This window comes from Salmo trutta, chromosome 37 (assembly GCF_901001165.1).
Source record: "Salmo trutta chromosome 37, fSalTru1.1, whole genome shotgun sequence".
Lineage (NCBI taxonomy): Eukaryota > Metazoa > Chordata > Actinopteri > Salmoniformes > Salmonidae > Salmo > Salmo trutta.
This window is the reverse complement of record NC_042993.1, coordinates 31,777,064-31,792,853: the sequence shown is the minus strand read 5'-3', so window position 1 is coordinate 31,792,853 and position 15,790 is coordinate 31,777,064. Positions and strand designations below refer to the sequence as shown.

Here is a 15,790-nt window from a genome sequence, read left to right as displayed (position 1 = left end):
TCTTAGTGTTCCAACAGGATCTGCAACAGATCGAAGGAATCATGGGATGAATGGGAATGAGGAAGCTGAAGAAAACAGCAAAACGTCTTGGAAGAGGATGCGGTGTGAACGTCTGAGAGCTTGTGACCAATCAGAACAGGAAAGGACTGGCATCTGTGAGTTTCCTCACTGGTTCAGCTGTAGTCTGTCTGAATGCACCAACATCAATGGGGAAAGGGGATATCTAGTCACTATTGAATGCATTCAACTGAAATGTGTCTTCCGCATTTAACCCAACCATTCTGAATCAGAGAGGTGCGTTAATCAACGTCATCGGCACCCGGGGAGCAGTTGATGTTGGGGGATAAGTGCCTTGCTCAATGGCAGAACGGCAGATTTTTACACCTAACTGGCTCAGGGATTCGAAACATCGACCTTTCAGTTAAACCGCTAGGCTACCTGCCCCCAGTCACAGAGGCATCTTACTAAGGCCGAGAAATGGGGCATCAAATCAACATCAAAACGATGCCAATGGTACATGACGTGATCATCACATTGTATCTTGAGAATACTTTCAATATTGGGCTAGAGTATCTAGCTCTGCAACATTTATTATGAACCAGTCACAATTGTGACAAATTGGCTTCTAGTTAATTATAAATAATACACAGGAGGGAATATATCAAGTGTAAAGACGTGAACATGTTTCTTGAGGATGAAAGTTGTGGTGCAAGACAGACCTCATTACTCACGAGGCCATAGATAGCATGGTTTCAGTGCTTTTTTCATTAGAATCTGTTGCATCACATATGGAAATAAATGCACTATTTTATTGACTTTCTTAGTCAATTCAACTTTCTATGTATTTGAAACACTCACCAAAACTTTGAAGTGTTTATTATGTGAATAATAACACTGTAATAATACAATATTACAGTGATCCTTTGACTTTGAATGGGGTGGTGAAGGCAAGGAGGATTTATGTGACAGTTAAAATTTCACCGGATTTTGTCATAAGCAATATTTTTTATTTTCAATGACACAGAGGTCATATGACATTGTACATGAAAAGCTTGATGTTTCCCCCCTCAGTAAACACAAGATAGAGTTGAAAAGGGACCATAGTGGATCCTTTCCCCCTTGCAGTGGAGGGATACACTGAACGGTGACCAGCCCTCCACCGGGTGGTTTCGTGTTTCATGTAAATATAGTGCCTAATGACACAGTGTCAGTGCATAGATGCTATTATACCCTCCCAACCAGAGGTCATCTCTGCTGCCTGCCACGCCCTAGGGTGTGGCCACCTCACCACCGCGGTTACAGGCCTGGCTTTTGCCCTAACCAAAATGACAGACGTTATTTTATCTTAAACATTTCTCAGGGGTTTCTCAGTCGGGGAGTGCTGAGAATTCTCAGCGAAGCGACCATGAGGTTGGTAGAGGCTGGGTGATTAGTGGCATTGTCTCAATGGTTCAACGTTCGTTACTTTCTCCGTTTATTTGGTCGCCTTTGAAAGCCAAAGTCGCAGCTTCTTGTTGATGTGAACCGCAATAACTTTATGATAGGTGGTGTTGAATGGTTGCGGAAGAGGTCAAGGCATCCATCCATCTTACATTGAAGTGATTGTGAGAGACATCGCCAACAGAGAATAAATATATTGCTCTCGGCAAAGCCTTGCTTAGAATAAGTCCTAGGCACTGTAATACTGCCAGCAGCATACCACCCTGCATCCAACTGCTGGCTTGCTTCTGATGCTAAGCAGGGTTGGTCCTGGTCAGTCCCTGGATGGGAGACCAGATGCTGCTGGAAGTGGTATTGGAGGGCCAGTAGGAGGCACTCTTTCCTCTGGTCTAAAAAATATCCCAATGCCCCAGGGCAGTGATTGGGGACACTGCCCTGTGTAGGGTGCCGTCTTTCGGATGGGACGTTAAACGGGTGTCCTGACTCTCTGAGGTCATTAAAGATCCCATTGCACTTATCGTAAGAGTAGGGGTGTTAACCCTGGTGTCCTGGCTAAATTCCCAATCTGGCACTCATACCATCATGGCTGTCTAATCATCCCCAGCTTACAATTGGCTCATTCATCCCCCTCCTCTCCCCTGTAACTATTCCCCAGGTCGTTGCTGAGAATGTGTTCTCAGTCAACTTACCTGGTAAAATAACGGTTAAATATAAATAAAAATACCTCAACTAATGTCCTTCAACTAATGTTCGACCTGCTTTTGTTCAAAAAAAACAAAACAATGGGACATCACAGCAGGCAAAGAAAAGCAACACATTGAAAACATTTGCTCTCAACAACACGTCACTCCAATGTGTGGCCTACATTCGAAAAAACACAGAAAAAGCCAAAAGTGCATATTGACTAGCAGTCGCAGTCCTTTCAGAACAAAGTCCAACGCGTTGTGTTTCTGATTAAGCCCACGAGACACTTCCCCGGTGTCCAGATCTCCTAAGCCCAGCTGTCCAGGGCATCATAAGAACAAGGCAGATCCAGCTCCGTCCGCTTCATTTGATCTCATATGGTGCTGGCCATGAGGAAAGAATTACTGTACGCTAAGTGCTTGTTAGTGCTGCTTTGATGTACGATTCACCTTTCTCCTCCAAAGCGTGCCGATGGTTTGAGTTTTACACTTAGAGAGCAAATTAATCCTCAGGATGAGGCCACGTACAGTATATTTGGCCGTGGGCACAGCAGGCCACTCCTTCATGCACTTAGTCACCGTGTGTAGAGGTTTCATCGTTGCAAAGTGTTTGAGATGATTAATCCTAACAAACACACAAATTTCTTCACCCGAAAACATACATCTTACATAATCTCAGGATGCTTCACACATTCTATCCCTAATCTTTCCAAAGGCTCATACTTTACGTGTAGGGGGAAGCTGGCCCTGTTATTTGGGTCAAAGGGATAGTTCGGGATTTTGGCAGTGAGGCCATATATCTACTTCATGGATACCGTTTTTACATACTGTATCTTTGTCCAGTATGAAGGAAGTTAAAGGTAGTTTCGCAAGCCAATACTAACTGGCTTTAACACAAGGACTGGAATTCTACAGGAACAGCTATCAAGCTAGCTGTTCCCATAGAATTCCAGTAATTGCGCAATTGCTAGAAGGAAAGTTCCTTCAAACTACACACAGAAACATTAATTCCGAACTTTTCCAGGGCCGGCCAGAACGAATCAGTTGGACGGGCATTTGATTTCCATAGGGCTCGTTTTCTTTCACGGGACCTCCTCCATTTTTTAAATGGGTTTTATAGTAAAGACCTGTAATTTAACTGTAAAAATATTTGACCTTTTAAAGTGGCATGAACACAACCAGTCATGATGTTTTCATCTCACTGTCAAACAAATCACTTCAAAAAGTAGGTTACCTTCGCTCGTTTGTCCAAAAATAATTCCAGCATCCGAACAGTGCACTGTGCTCCTGCCAACTTTCTTTCAATTCGCTGAAATTAATTTCACCAGAGAAAGCATCCGAGTGAACGAAACAGCGCCCCTCTGCCTTACTATACTATATGTAGCCCAAGTAATCTGATGTTGTCCAGAAAGCATCAGCTACATTAGCTACACATACTGAGACAGAGGGGCGCTGTTTCCTTCACTCAGATACTTTATCTGAGATTGATGCGTCTTTGTTGGTGCGCATCTTGGTCAAATCAATATTAAAATATTTTATTTGGATGGGCAAGGAGATATGGAAGAGTTGGCCTCCCAAGGCCTGCCCATAACTCTGGCCCTGAGCCTAGTGAACATCTATCAGACAGTGACACACTGACCTCTAATACACTTTCACTGCTTCTCAACTAAGATGTAATTTGTAAACATAGTATCTACTGCAATCTAAATTGCAATTTTTTACTGAATACTTGAAACAATTTAAACCTAAGTGTAAAAATAATAGTAAAAATACACAAAACATTGTGTATGTACATATTATAAATCACACATTTTCATGTCAAGTTCATGATTTATGAATCAGTTTTGGCATGGACTTTATTGTACGCACAATTTAAGATACGATCTATGCATTTTATTATACTGAACAAAAATATAAATGCAACCAGCAGCAATTTCAAAGATTTTACTGGGTTCATATAAGGAAATCAGTCAATTGAAATAAATTCCTTAGGGTCTAATCTATGGCTCTTCCCATGACTGGGAATCACAGGTATGCGTCTGTTGGTCACAGATACCTAAAAAAAAAAAAAGTAGGGGTGTAGATCAGAAAACTAGTCAGTATCTTGTGTGACCACCATTTGTTTCATGCAGCGCAACATCTCCTTTGCATGGAGGTGATCAGGCTGTTGATTGTGGCCTGTGGAATGTTGTCCCATTCTTCTTCAATGGCTGGAAAACGCTGTTGTACACGTCGATCCAGAGCATCCCAAACATGCTCAATGGGTGACATGTCTGGTGAGTATGCAGGCCATGGAAGAACTGGGACATTTTCAGCTTCCAGGAATTGTGTACAGATCTTTGCAATTTGGGGACGTGCATGATCATGCTGAAACAGGAGGTGATGGCGTCAGATGAATGGCATTGACATTGATAAAATGCAATTGTGTTAGTTTTTGGTAGCTTATGCCCGAGAGTGGCCTTATATTGTCCCCAGCACAAGGTGCACCTGTGTATGAGCATGCTTTAATCAGCTTCTTGGTCAGGTGGATGGATTATCTTGGCAAAGGAGAAATGCACATAAACAGGAATGTAAACAAATTTCTGCACTAAATTTAAGAGAAATAAGCTTTTTGTGCGTATGGAACATTTCTGGGATATTTTAATTCAGATCATGATACATGTCATTAACACTTTACATGTTGCGTTAATATTTTTGTTCAGTGTAGTTTCATGAATGAGGCCTGAGCTCTTTCAGATCGTATTACTCTGTGGGTGAGACAAATGAGCACTGGAGGCCCAAAGTGAAATATGCTGCAAAGTGAGGTGCTGTTGCAACATGCACCCTGATAAGGGAAAATAGATAGAAAGGCTGAATACTCGGACTGCATGGGAGTTAACTGTACACTAGTCTCTGTGTGTGTGTGTGTGTGTGTGTGTGTGTGTGTGTGTGTGTGTGTGTGACTCTGAACACCTATGTTTGCAGTTACAGATTCTCAGGGTACTTTGTAGGAACACCTAAAAGTTATGGGATTTGGTAGTATTTAATCGAAACACCATCTCACTGTCAACTGCGTTTATTTTCAGCAAACTTAACGTGTAAATATTTGTATGAACATAAGATTCAACAACTGAGACATAAACTGAACAAGTTCCACAGACATGTGACTAACAGAAATGGAATAATGTGTCCCTGAACAAAGGGGGGATCAAAATCAAAGTAACAGTCAGTATCTGGTGTGGCCACCAGCTGCCTTATGTACTGCAGTGCATCTCCTCCTCATGGACCGCACCAGATTTGCCAGTGCTTGCTGTGAGATGTTACCCCACTCTTCCACCTAGGCACCTGCAAGTTCCCGGACATTTCTGGGGGGGAATGGCCCTAGCCCTCACCCTCCGATCCAACATGTCCCAGACGTGGTCAAAGGGATTGAGATCCAGGCTCTTCGCTGGCCATGGCAGAACACTGACATTCCTGTCTTGCAGGAAGTCACGCACAGAACGAGCAGTATGGCTGGTGGCACTGTCATGCTGGAGGGTCAATGTCAGGATGAGCCTGCAGGAAGGGTACCACATGAGGGAGGAGGATGTCTTCCCTGTAACGCACAGTGTTGAGATTGCCTGCAATGACAACAAGCTCAGTCCGATGATGCTGTGACACACCACCCCAGACCATGACGGACCCTCCACCTCCAAATCGATCCCGCTCCAGAGTACAGGCGTCGGTGTAACGCTCATTCCTTCAACGATAAACGCGAATCTGGCCATCACCCCTAGTGAGACAAAACCGCGACTCATCAGCGACGGTGGGTTTGTGCCCATAGGCGACGTTATTGCCGGTGATGTCTGGTGAGGACCTGCCTTACAACAGGCCTACAAGCCCTCAGTCCAGCCCCTCTCAGCCTATTGCGGACAGTCTGAGCACTGATGGAGGGATTGTGCGTTCCCAGTGTAACTCGGGCAGTTGTTGTTGCCATCTTGTACCTGTCCCGCAGGTGTGATGTTCAGATGTACCGATCCTGTTACCCCAGGTGTTGTTATACGTGGTCTGCCACTGCGAGGATGATCAGCTGTCCGTCCTGTCTCCCTGTTGCCCTGGCCACATCTGCAGTCCTCATGCCTCCTTGCAGCATGCCTAAGGCACGTTCACGCAGATGAGCAGGGACCCTGGGCATCTTTCTTTTGGTGTTTTTCATAGTCAGAAGAAAGGCCTCTTTAGTATCCTAAGTTTTCATAACTGTGACCTTAATTGCCTACCATCTGCAAGCTGTTAGTGTCTTAACCGTTCCACAGGTGCATGTTCATTAATTGCTTATGGTTCATTGAACAAGCATGGGAAACAGTGTTTAAACCCTTTACAATGAAGATCTGTGAAGTTATTTGGATTTTACGAATTATCTTTGAAAGACAGCGTCCTGAAAAAGGGACATTTCTTTTTTGCTGAGTTTAGATACCGTAATAACGATGCCTAGCTCCATCTGTGAGACTGTTCCACCTTCAAAATCACATAGGCCTCCTTCAAGCCCCATTAAAGCTCATCTCTAGTCTCAGGGTCTGAGCTGTGGTATGTTGATTAAAGTGGATCAGGCTGTCTACGCGCCCTAGGAGCCTTTTTAAGGTCTCTTTTCATGTGTGCATCTGGCTGGAGGGTTGGGACATCAGAGGGTGATTTATAGGGTACTTGAAGGCATTGGAGAGAACATGTGGTGACACACACTTTGTCCCAGGACCTGATTCCGTCATCCTTTTCTGTGTTCAATCCGCCGCACTCATGTTTACTATCATTTATCAGGGTCGTGTTCATTAGGCACCAAGTGTAAGAACGTGGATTGAAACAGGAGGGACTATTTGGACTTTGCCCTAATGAGCACAACCCAGATGGACTGACCATCCATTATAAAAAAAATTGTAGTAACCATGTTGAGTCTATACAGTGTTTGTTTACATTGACTGTGTTTACAAACATTGGAGTAAAATAAGCTTGTACTGTGGGTTTTGATGGGTTATGACAGTTGAACTCATAAATGTCTCATATGATATATTCTTCAAGAATCAAATGGGTACATATCATTAATTTCTAAGTAAAAAAAATGGATGTAGTTACTTCAGATTGCCCCTTTAAAGAACTGTCAAATATAATGCGGCCGAAGGTCAATTACTTTTATTTTCATAAAAAACCACAGGTCCATTATTTTTAGTACAGTCAACTTGATGTCAAACAAAACTAAGATTAGAAAGGCAAAGAGTCATTCAAAGATTAAAATTAAACGGGGAAGACTGAGGCAGACACACATTCAACTATTCTAACAGTCAGAGTTCCTATAGAATAACAATTACTGGTACTCACACTAGTCTTTGTGAAACTGTCTGTGTGGATCTGATTTACCATGGAAGCTAGAAAACGTACGAGAGACGACCAAGAGGACACCTATTCCCCATTTACAGAAAACGTTCACTAAACCAGAAGTAACAGTCTGTGCTTGCACAGGGAGGGCCAAGAGCTCCGTCTGGATGCTGCTTCCTGATTGGATGGCCGGCAAAGTGTATTTTTCTGCATGATGTCCATTGGTGAGAACAATGGCGAGAGAGAGCTCGGAGTCTAGGTCCTCCGAGAGGTGGCTCTGGGAAGAATAATGAGAAGAGAAAGGTTCAGTACGTCAGTCCAGATATCTTACTTGACATAGCAGAGGGAGAGAGAGTGAAAGAAAAGCGGGGGTTGACTCCTGTAGAATTCAATTTACCATCCCTTTATTGACTTCTTTCCAGGCTCGTTTTTACAACATGGTGCTCAAAACGACACAGGCAATTAAAAAAAGGATTAAACACAGCCGATCGAGGCGAATGACAACAGCGCTCTCCATTTCAAAGTGAATTACTCATAAATTCTGCCACAAGTAAAGATAATCATTTGCTATACACAAACTATAAAATAACAGCATGGAGCTACACAAGTTAAATTGGAGACATGAACCATAATCATTAAATCTAGATGGGTTGTCAGTCAGCCATAGTGCGATGTTTGAGGACAATTGCAAGGAGCACAGAGATCAGGATTGTGTTCAGTGGGGTGTAATGTTTGATATTTCCGATAGAAATATAACATGCAGAACAGGCGTGTTCCTCAGTCATGTCAAATATGGAATCATGTCAGCTCTACAAAATACATTTCTATTGGCAACGTTCTAGAATATTGCGACTCCTGAACGCATACCTGATAAGGCTTCTGATATAATCTTCATTGTTCTTTATCAATCCATGTTAAAAAGTGGTTGGAGGCGAACATATGGTCTTGATTTTTGATCAGATTTATTTTTGGCGGGGGGGGGGGGGGGGGGGTTCAAAAAGCTGCACAGTTAAAAACTACAAACCCCAGAGGACAGACAAACTTCCAACGTGGTACTCACCTGGGGATCAGTAGTTGGAGATCAGTAGCTGATCAACTTCTTGATAGCATCAAAGCATTTCCACTTGTCTGGGATGTAGAAGGGTTCGAAGATGTGGGGAAAGGGAGTGTCGTAGCCGCAGACTCTAGCGATGGGCGCCTCTAGGTTGAGGAAGCACTCCTCCTGTGGACACACAACGGGTACGTGGTCAGTTTCACTCTCTCTCAGCACTCATATTACATCCCTCTACATCCCTCATCCCTGGACAACAAGCTCTGCAGGTGTTTGGGTAATTGCAACAATGTGTGTTCAATAGGGCATACAGTGAGGGAAAAAAGTATTTGATCCCCTGCTGATTTTGTACGTTTGCCCACTGACAAAGAAATGATCAGTCTATAATTTTAATGGTAGGTTTATTTGAACAGTGAGAGACAGAATAACAACAAAAACAATCCAGAAAAACGCATGTCAAAAATGTTATAAATTGATTTGCATTTTATTGAGGGAAATAAGTATTTGACCCCCTCTCAATCAGAAAGATTTCTGGCTCCCAGGTGTCTTTTATACAGGTAACGAGCTGAGATTAGGAGCACACTAAATGAGTGCTCCTAATCTCAGCTTGTTACTTGTATAAAAGACACCTGTCCACAGAAGCAATCAATCAGATTCCAAACTCTCCACCATGGCCAAGACCAAAGAGCTCTCCAAGGATGTCAGGGACAAGATTGTAGACCTACACAAGGCTGGAATGGGCTACAAGACCATCGCCAAGCAGCTTGGTGAGAAGGTGACAACATTTGGTGCGATTATTCGCAAATGGAAGAAACAAAAGAACTGTCAATCTCCCTCGGCCTGGGGCTCCATGCAAGAACTCACCTCGTGGAGTTGCAATGATCATGAGAACGGTGAGGAATCAGCCCAGAACTACACGGGAGGATCTTGTCAATGATCTCAAGGCAGCTGGGACCATAGTCACCAAGAAAACAATTGGTAACACACTATGCCGTGAAGGACTGAAATCCTGCAGCGCCCGCAATGTCCCCCTGCTCAAGAAAGCACATATACATGCCCGTCTGAAGTTTGCCAATGAACATCTCAATGATTCAGAGGACAACTGGGTGAAAGTGTTGTGGTCAGATGAGACCAAAATGGAGCTCTTTGGCATCAACTCAACTCGCCGTGTTTGGAGGAGGAGGAATGCTGCCTATGACCCCAAGAACACCATCCCCACCGTCAAACATGGAGGTGGAAACATTATGCTTTGGGGGGTGTTTTTCTGCTAAGGGGACAGGACAACTTCACCGCATCAAAGGGACGATGGACGGGGCCATGCACCGTCAAATCTTGGGTGAGAACCTCTTCCCTCAGCCAGGGCATTGAAAATGGGTCGTGGATGGGTATTCCAGCATGACAATGACCCAAAACACACAGCCAAACAATGTATACGAAATGCTTCAGTCTGGTTTTAGACCCCATCATAGCACTGAGACTGCACTTGTGGTGGTAAATGACCTTTTAATGACGTCAGACCGAGGCTCTGCATCTGTCCTTGTGCTCCTAGATCTTAGTGCTGCTTTTGATACCATCGATCACCACATTCTTTTGGAGAGATTGGAAACCCAAATTGGTCTACATGGACAAGTTCTGGCCTGGTTTAGATCTTATCTGTCGGAAAGATATCAGTTTGTCTCTGTGAATGGTTTGTCCTCTGACAAATCAACTGTACATTTCGGTGTTCCTCAAGGTTCCGTTTTAGGACCACTATTGTTTTCACTATATATTTTACCTCTTGGGGATGTCATTCGAAAACATAATGTTAAATTTCACTGCTATGCGGATGACACACAGCTGTACATTTCAATGAAACATGGTGATGCCCCAAAATTGCCCTCGCTAGAAGCCTGTGTTTCAGACATAAGGAAGTGGATGGCTGCAAACTTTCTACTTCTAAACTCGGACAAAACAGAGATGATTGTTCTAGGTCCCAAGAAACAAAGAGATCTTCTGTTGAATCTGACAATTAATCTGGATGGTTGTACAGTCGTCTCAAATAAAACTGAAGGACCTCGGCGTTACTCTGGACCCTGATCTCTCTTTTGAAGAACATATCAAGACTGTTTCAAGGACAGCTTTTTTCCATCTACGTAACATTGCAAAAATCAGAAACTTTCTGTCAAAAATTATGCAGAAAAATGTATCCATGCCTTTGTTACTTCTAGGTTGGACTACTGCAATGCTCTACTTTCCGGCTACCCGGATAAAGCACAAAAAAAAACTTCAGTTAGTGCTAAATACGGCTCCTAGAATCCTGACTAGAACCAAAAAATTTGATCATATTACTCCAGTGCTAGCCTCCCTACACTGGCTTCCTGTTAAGGCAAGGGCTGATTTCAAGGTTTTACTGCTAACCTACAAAGCATTACATGGGCTTGCTCCTATCCTATCTTTCCGATTTGGTCCTGCCGTACATACCTACACGTACGCTACGGTCACAAGACTCGGGCCTCCTAATTGTTCCTAGAATTTCTAAGCAAACAGCTGGAGGCAGGGCTTTCTCCTATAGAGCTCAATTTTTATGGAATAGTCTGCCTACCCATGTGAGAGACGCAGACTCAGTCTCAACCTTTTAAGTCTTTACTGAAGACACATCTCTTCAGTAGGTCCTATGATTAAGTGTAGTCTGGCCCAGGGGTGTGAAGGTGAACGGAAAGGCTGGAGCAACGAACCGCCCTTGCTGTCTCTGCCTGGGGGGTTTCCCCTCTTTCCACTGGGATTCTCTGCCTCTACCCCTATTACAGGGGCTGAGTCACTGGCTTACTGGTGTTCTTCCATGCCGTCCCTGGGAGGGGTGCGTCACTTGAGTGGGTTGAGTCACTGATGTGGTCTTCCTGTCTGGGTTGGCGCCCCCCCTTGGGCTGTGCCGTGGCAGAGATCTTTGTGGGCTATACTCGGCCTTGTCCCGGGATGATATGTTGGTGGTTGGAGATATCCCTCCAGTGGTGTGGGGGCTGTGCTTTGGCAAAGTGGGTGGGGTTATATCCTACCTGTTTGGCCCTGTCCGGGGGTTTCGTCGGATGGGGCCACAGTGTCTCCTGACCCCTTCTGTCTCAGCCTCCAGTATTTATGCTGCAGTAGTTTGTGTCGGGGGGCTAGGGTCAGTCTGTCACATCTGGAGTATTTCTCTTGTATTTTCCGGTGTCCTGTGTGAATTTAAATATGCTCTCTCTAACTCTCTCTTTCCCTCTCTCTCTGGGAGGACCTGAGCCCTAGGACCATGCCTCAGGACTACCTGGCTTGATGACTCCTTGCTGTCCCCAGTTCACCTGGCCGTGCTGCTGCTCCAGTTCCAACTGTTCTGCCTGCAGCTATGGAACCCTGACCTGTTTACTGGACGTGCTACCTGTCCCAGACCTGCTGGAACCCTGACCTGTTCACTGGACGTGCTACCATTCCCAGACCTGCTGTTTTCAACTCTCTAGAGACAGCAGGAGCGGTAGAGATACTCTCAAAGATTGGCTATGAAAAAGCCAACTGACACTTACTCTTGTGTTACTGACTTGTTGCACCCTCGACAACTACTATGATTATTATTATTTGACCATGCTGGTCATTTATGAACATTTGAACATCTTGGCCATGTGCTGTTATAATCTCCACCCGGCACTGCTTGCTGTTTGGGGTTTTAGGCTGGGTTTCTGTACAGCACTTTGAGATATCAGCTGATGTAAAAAGGGCTATATAAATACATTTGATTTGAGGGAGCTGAAGGTTTGAGTTGCCAAACGTCAGCCTCGAAACCTTAATGACTTGGAGAAGATCTGCAAAGAGGAGTGGGACAAAATCCCTCCTGAGATGTGTGCAAACCTGGTGGCCAACTACAAGAAACGTCTGACCTCTGATTGCCAACAAGGGTTTTGCCACCAAGTACTAAGTCATGTTTTGCAGAGGGGGTCAAATACTTATTTCCCTCATTAAAATGCAAATCAAATTTATAACATTTTTGACATGCGTTTTTCAGGATTTTTTTGTTGTTATTCTGTCTCTCACTGTTCAAATAAACCTACCATAAAAATTATAGACTAATAATTTCTTTGTCAGTGGGCAAACGTACAAAATCAGCAGGGGATCAAATACTTTTTTCCCCTCACTGTACGCTGGAAAAACGTAGCAAGGGGGAAATCCGAAAGTACTTCCAGTCAGACAAGGTCAAAAAGTACGTCCCCGTTTTACTAGGTTTCTATCCCTCTTGTGCCTAAACATGGCCCAGTAAATGCAACTGTTTATCTGACTTTGCGGTACACACATAAGGCCAGAGTTTTTCTTGATCACATTCCCTATGTTCTAGACCTCAGCTGAATCTGGTAATGAATTGTGTGGCTGTTGAACAAGTTGAGGAGACCAAATATCTTGGCGTTACCTTAGATTGTAAACTGTCATGGTCAAAACATAAAGATGGGGAGAGGTCTGTCCGTAATAAAGAGATGGTCTGTTTTCTTGACACCACACTCCAAAAAGCAAGTTCTGCAGGCTCTAGTTTTGTCAAATCTTGATTATTGTCCAGTCGTGTGGTCCATTGCTGCAAGGAAAGACCTACAGTTTAAGTCAGAAGTTTACATACACCTTAAACAAATACATTTAAACTCAGTTTTTCACAATTCCTGACATTTAATGCCAGTAAAAATGCCCTGTCTTAGGTCAGTTAGGATCACCACTTTATTTTAAGAATGTGAAATGTCAGAATAATAGTAGAGATTTATTTCAGCTTTTATTTCTTTCATCACATTCCCAGTGGGTCAGAAGTTTACATACACTCAATTAGTATTTGGTAGCATTGCCTTTAAAATTGTTTAACTTGGGTCAAACATTTCAGGTAGCCTTCCACAAGCTTCCCACAATAAGTTGGGTGAATTTTGGCCCATTCCTCCTGACAGAGCTGGTGTAACGGAGTCAGGTTTGTAGGCCTCATTGCTTGCACACGCCTTTCAGTTCTGCCCACAAATGTTCTATAGGATTGAGGTCAGGGCTTTGTGATGGCCACTCCAATACCTTGACTTTGTTGTCCTTAAGCCATTTTGCCACAACTTTGGAAGTATGCTTGGGGCCATTGTCCATTTGGAAGACCCATTTGCGACCAAGCTTTAACTTCCTGACTGATGTCTTGAGATGTTGCTTCAATATATCCACATAATTTTTCTTCCTCATGATGCCATCTATATTTTTTATAGTGCACCAGTCCCTGCCGCAGCAAAGCACCCCCAAAACATGATGCTGCCACCCCCATGCTTCATGGTTGGGATGGTGTTCTTCGGCTTTTAAGTCTCCCCCGTTTTCCTCCAAACATAACGCTGGTCATTATGGCCAAACAGTTCTATTTTTGTTTCATTAGACCAGAGGACATTTCTCCAAAAAGTACGACTTTTGTCTCCATGTGCAGTTGGAAACTGTAGTCTGGCTTTTTTATGGCGGTTTTGGAGCAGTGGCTTCTTCCTTGCTGAGCGGCCTTTCAGGTTATGTCAATATAGGACTCGTTTTACTGTGGATATAGATACTTTTGTACATGTTTCCGTCTGGGATCTTCACAAGATCCTTTGCTGTTGTTCTGGGATTGATTTGCACTTTTCGCACAAAAAAGTACGTTCATCTTCCTGAGCGGTATGATGGCTGCGTGGTCCCATGGTGTTTATACTTGCGTACTATTGTTTGTACAGATGAACATGGTACCTTCAGGCATTTGGAAATTGCTCCCAAGGATGAACCAGACTTGCGGAGGTCTTCAATTGTTTTTCTGGGGTCCTGGCTGATTTTGTTTGATTTCTCCATGATGTCAAGCAAAGAGGCACTGAGTTTGAAGGTAGGCCTAGAAATACATCCACAGGTACACCTCCAATTGACTCAAATGATGTCAATTAGTCTATCAGAAGCTTCTAAAGCCATGACATCATTTTCTGGAATTGTCAAAGCTGTTTAAAGGCACAGTCAACTTAGTGTATGTAAACTTCTGACCCACTGGAATTGTGATACAGTGAAATAGTCTGTAAACAAAAATTTCTTGTGTCATGCACAAAGTAGATGTCCTAACCAACTTGCCAAAACTATAGTTTGTTAACAAGAAATTTGTGGAGTGGTTGAAAAACGAGTTTTAAATGACTCCAACCTAAGCGTATGTAAACTTCCAACTTCAACTGTAGTTAAGCTGCAGCTGGCCCGGAACAGAGCCCAGCAAAAATGGTTTCAAAAAACAGATAAAGCAACACCTCACGGCACACCGCCTCTCCCCTATTTGACCTAGACAGTTTGTGTATGCACTGATATGTAGGTTACGTTTGCCTTTCAAAAGAAATGTATGTAGTTGTGTGATTGTCTATTAATGTTCTGTATTATGTCATGTTTCATGTTTAGTGTGGACCCCAGGAAGAGTGGCTGCTGCTTTTGCAACAGCTAATGGGGATCCTAATAAAATACCAAATACCAGGTAAAACTCCAGGCCCCTGCTCTAGTGCTTGACAGCGAGACAGTGGAGTGGAATCAGTTTCACTCATGGCTGTAGCCACAGTAACACTGGAAATGCTTCACTGGAACATTGCCAACAGCTTCAGTGAATTCACTACCACCACCCTTAAAAGTTGGAGACAAATGGCTTATTTAAAATCACAGCTCAGAGCTAGCCAACGCACAGCTTGTGTTTTGGCAGCGCTGGAAAACAAGCCATCGCTCATGTCTCTATTGGCTTTTGACCTCCTCCCACAGCATCTAAAAGCAATGGAGGGGCCAATAGCCTCCACAGGAGAGAAGAGCCATCGCTGAGCCAAATTAACCATAGGGTCTTAGTAACTAGCATTCACACACACAGACAGACACACCACACATTCACACACCCCTCTTACAATGTGATGTGTGCTCACAGCCCACCCAATCAAACATACACAAGACAAAATCAGTCACAAACTTGAAAACTGAGACAAAGACGAGTAGGGAGTCATTTAGCTTTTAGAACAGATTCTGCAGACACCTAGCTAAACTAAGGCTAGCCCTACTCTGTGGACATTGTGTTGTATTTGCATGTTTCTGCAGTAATATGTTTTTCATCTCCTCCAAAACATCTGGCAGGGTTCAGAAGGAAGTCAGACTCCATGAGAAAGCCTTTGTGTGTCTCCTTATTTCATGGGCTGTAAAAACAACAGAGAGCCTGTAGATACGCGTCGGCTCCACGTCCCCAGTATCATGCCAGGCCCGCCGGGTCTAATTTACAGATACAGCTTTAGCATTGCCAGCAGCGGCATGTCTCAGGTTGCTTTGATATGTTAAA

The 15,790-nt window shown here is 43.8% G+C and overlaps 1 protein-coding gene across 1 annotated transcript in view; it reads right to left on the bottom strand.

The window, feature by feature from the left end:
* Positions 1-7,246: 7,246 nt before the first annotated feature.
* Positions 7,247-15,790, bottom strand: part of LOC115177377 (2-oxoisovalerate dehydrogenase subunit beta, mitochondrial-like) — a 110,240-nt gene continuing 101,696 nt past the window's right edge. Inside the window, exons 10-11 of the mRNA XM_029738096.1 lie at positions 8,506-8,667; positions 7,247-7,722 (exon numbers count right to left, since the gene is read on the bottom strand). Of these exons, the coding sequence (XP_029593956.1) occupies positions 8,527-8,667 (141 nt within the window). The 3' untranslated portion in view covers positions 7,247-7,722; positions 8,506-8,526. The remainder of the gene's footprint in view (positions 7,723-8,505; positions 8,668-15,790) is intronic.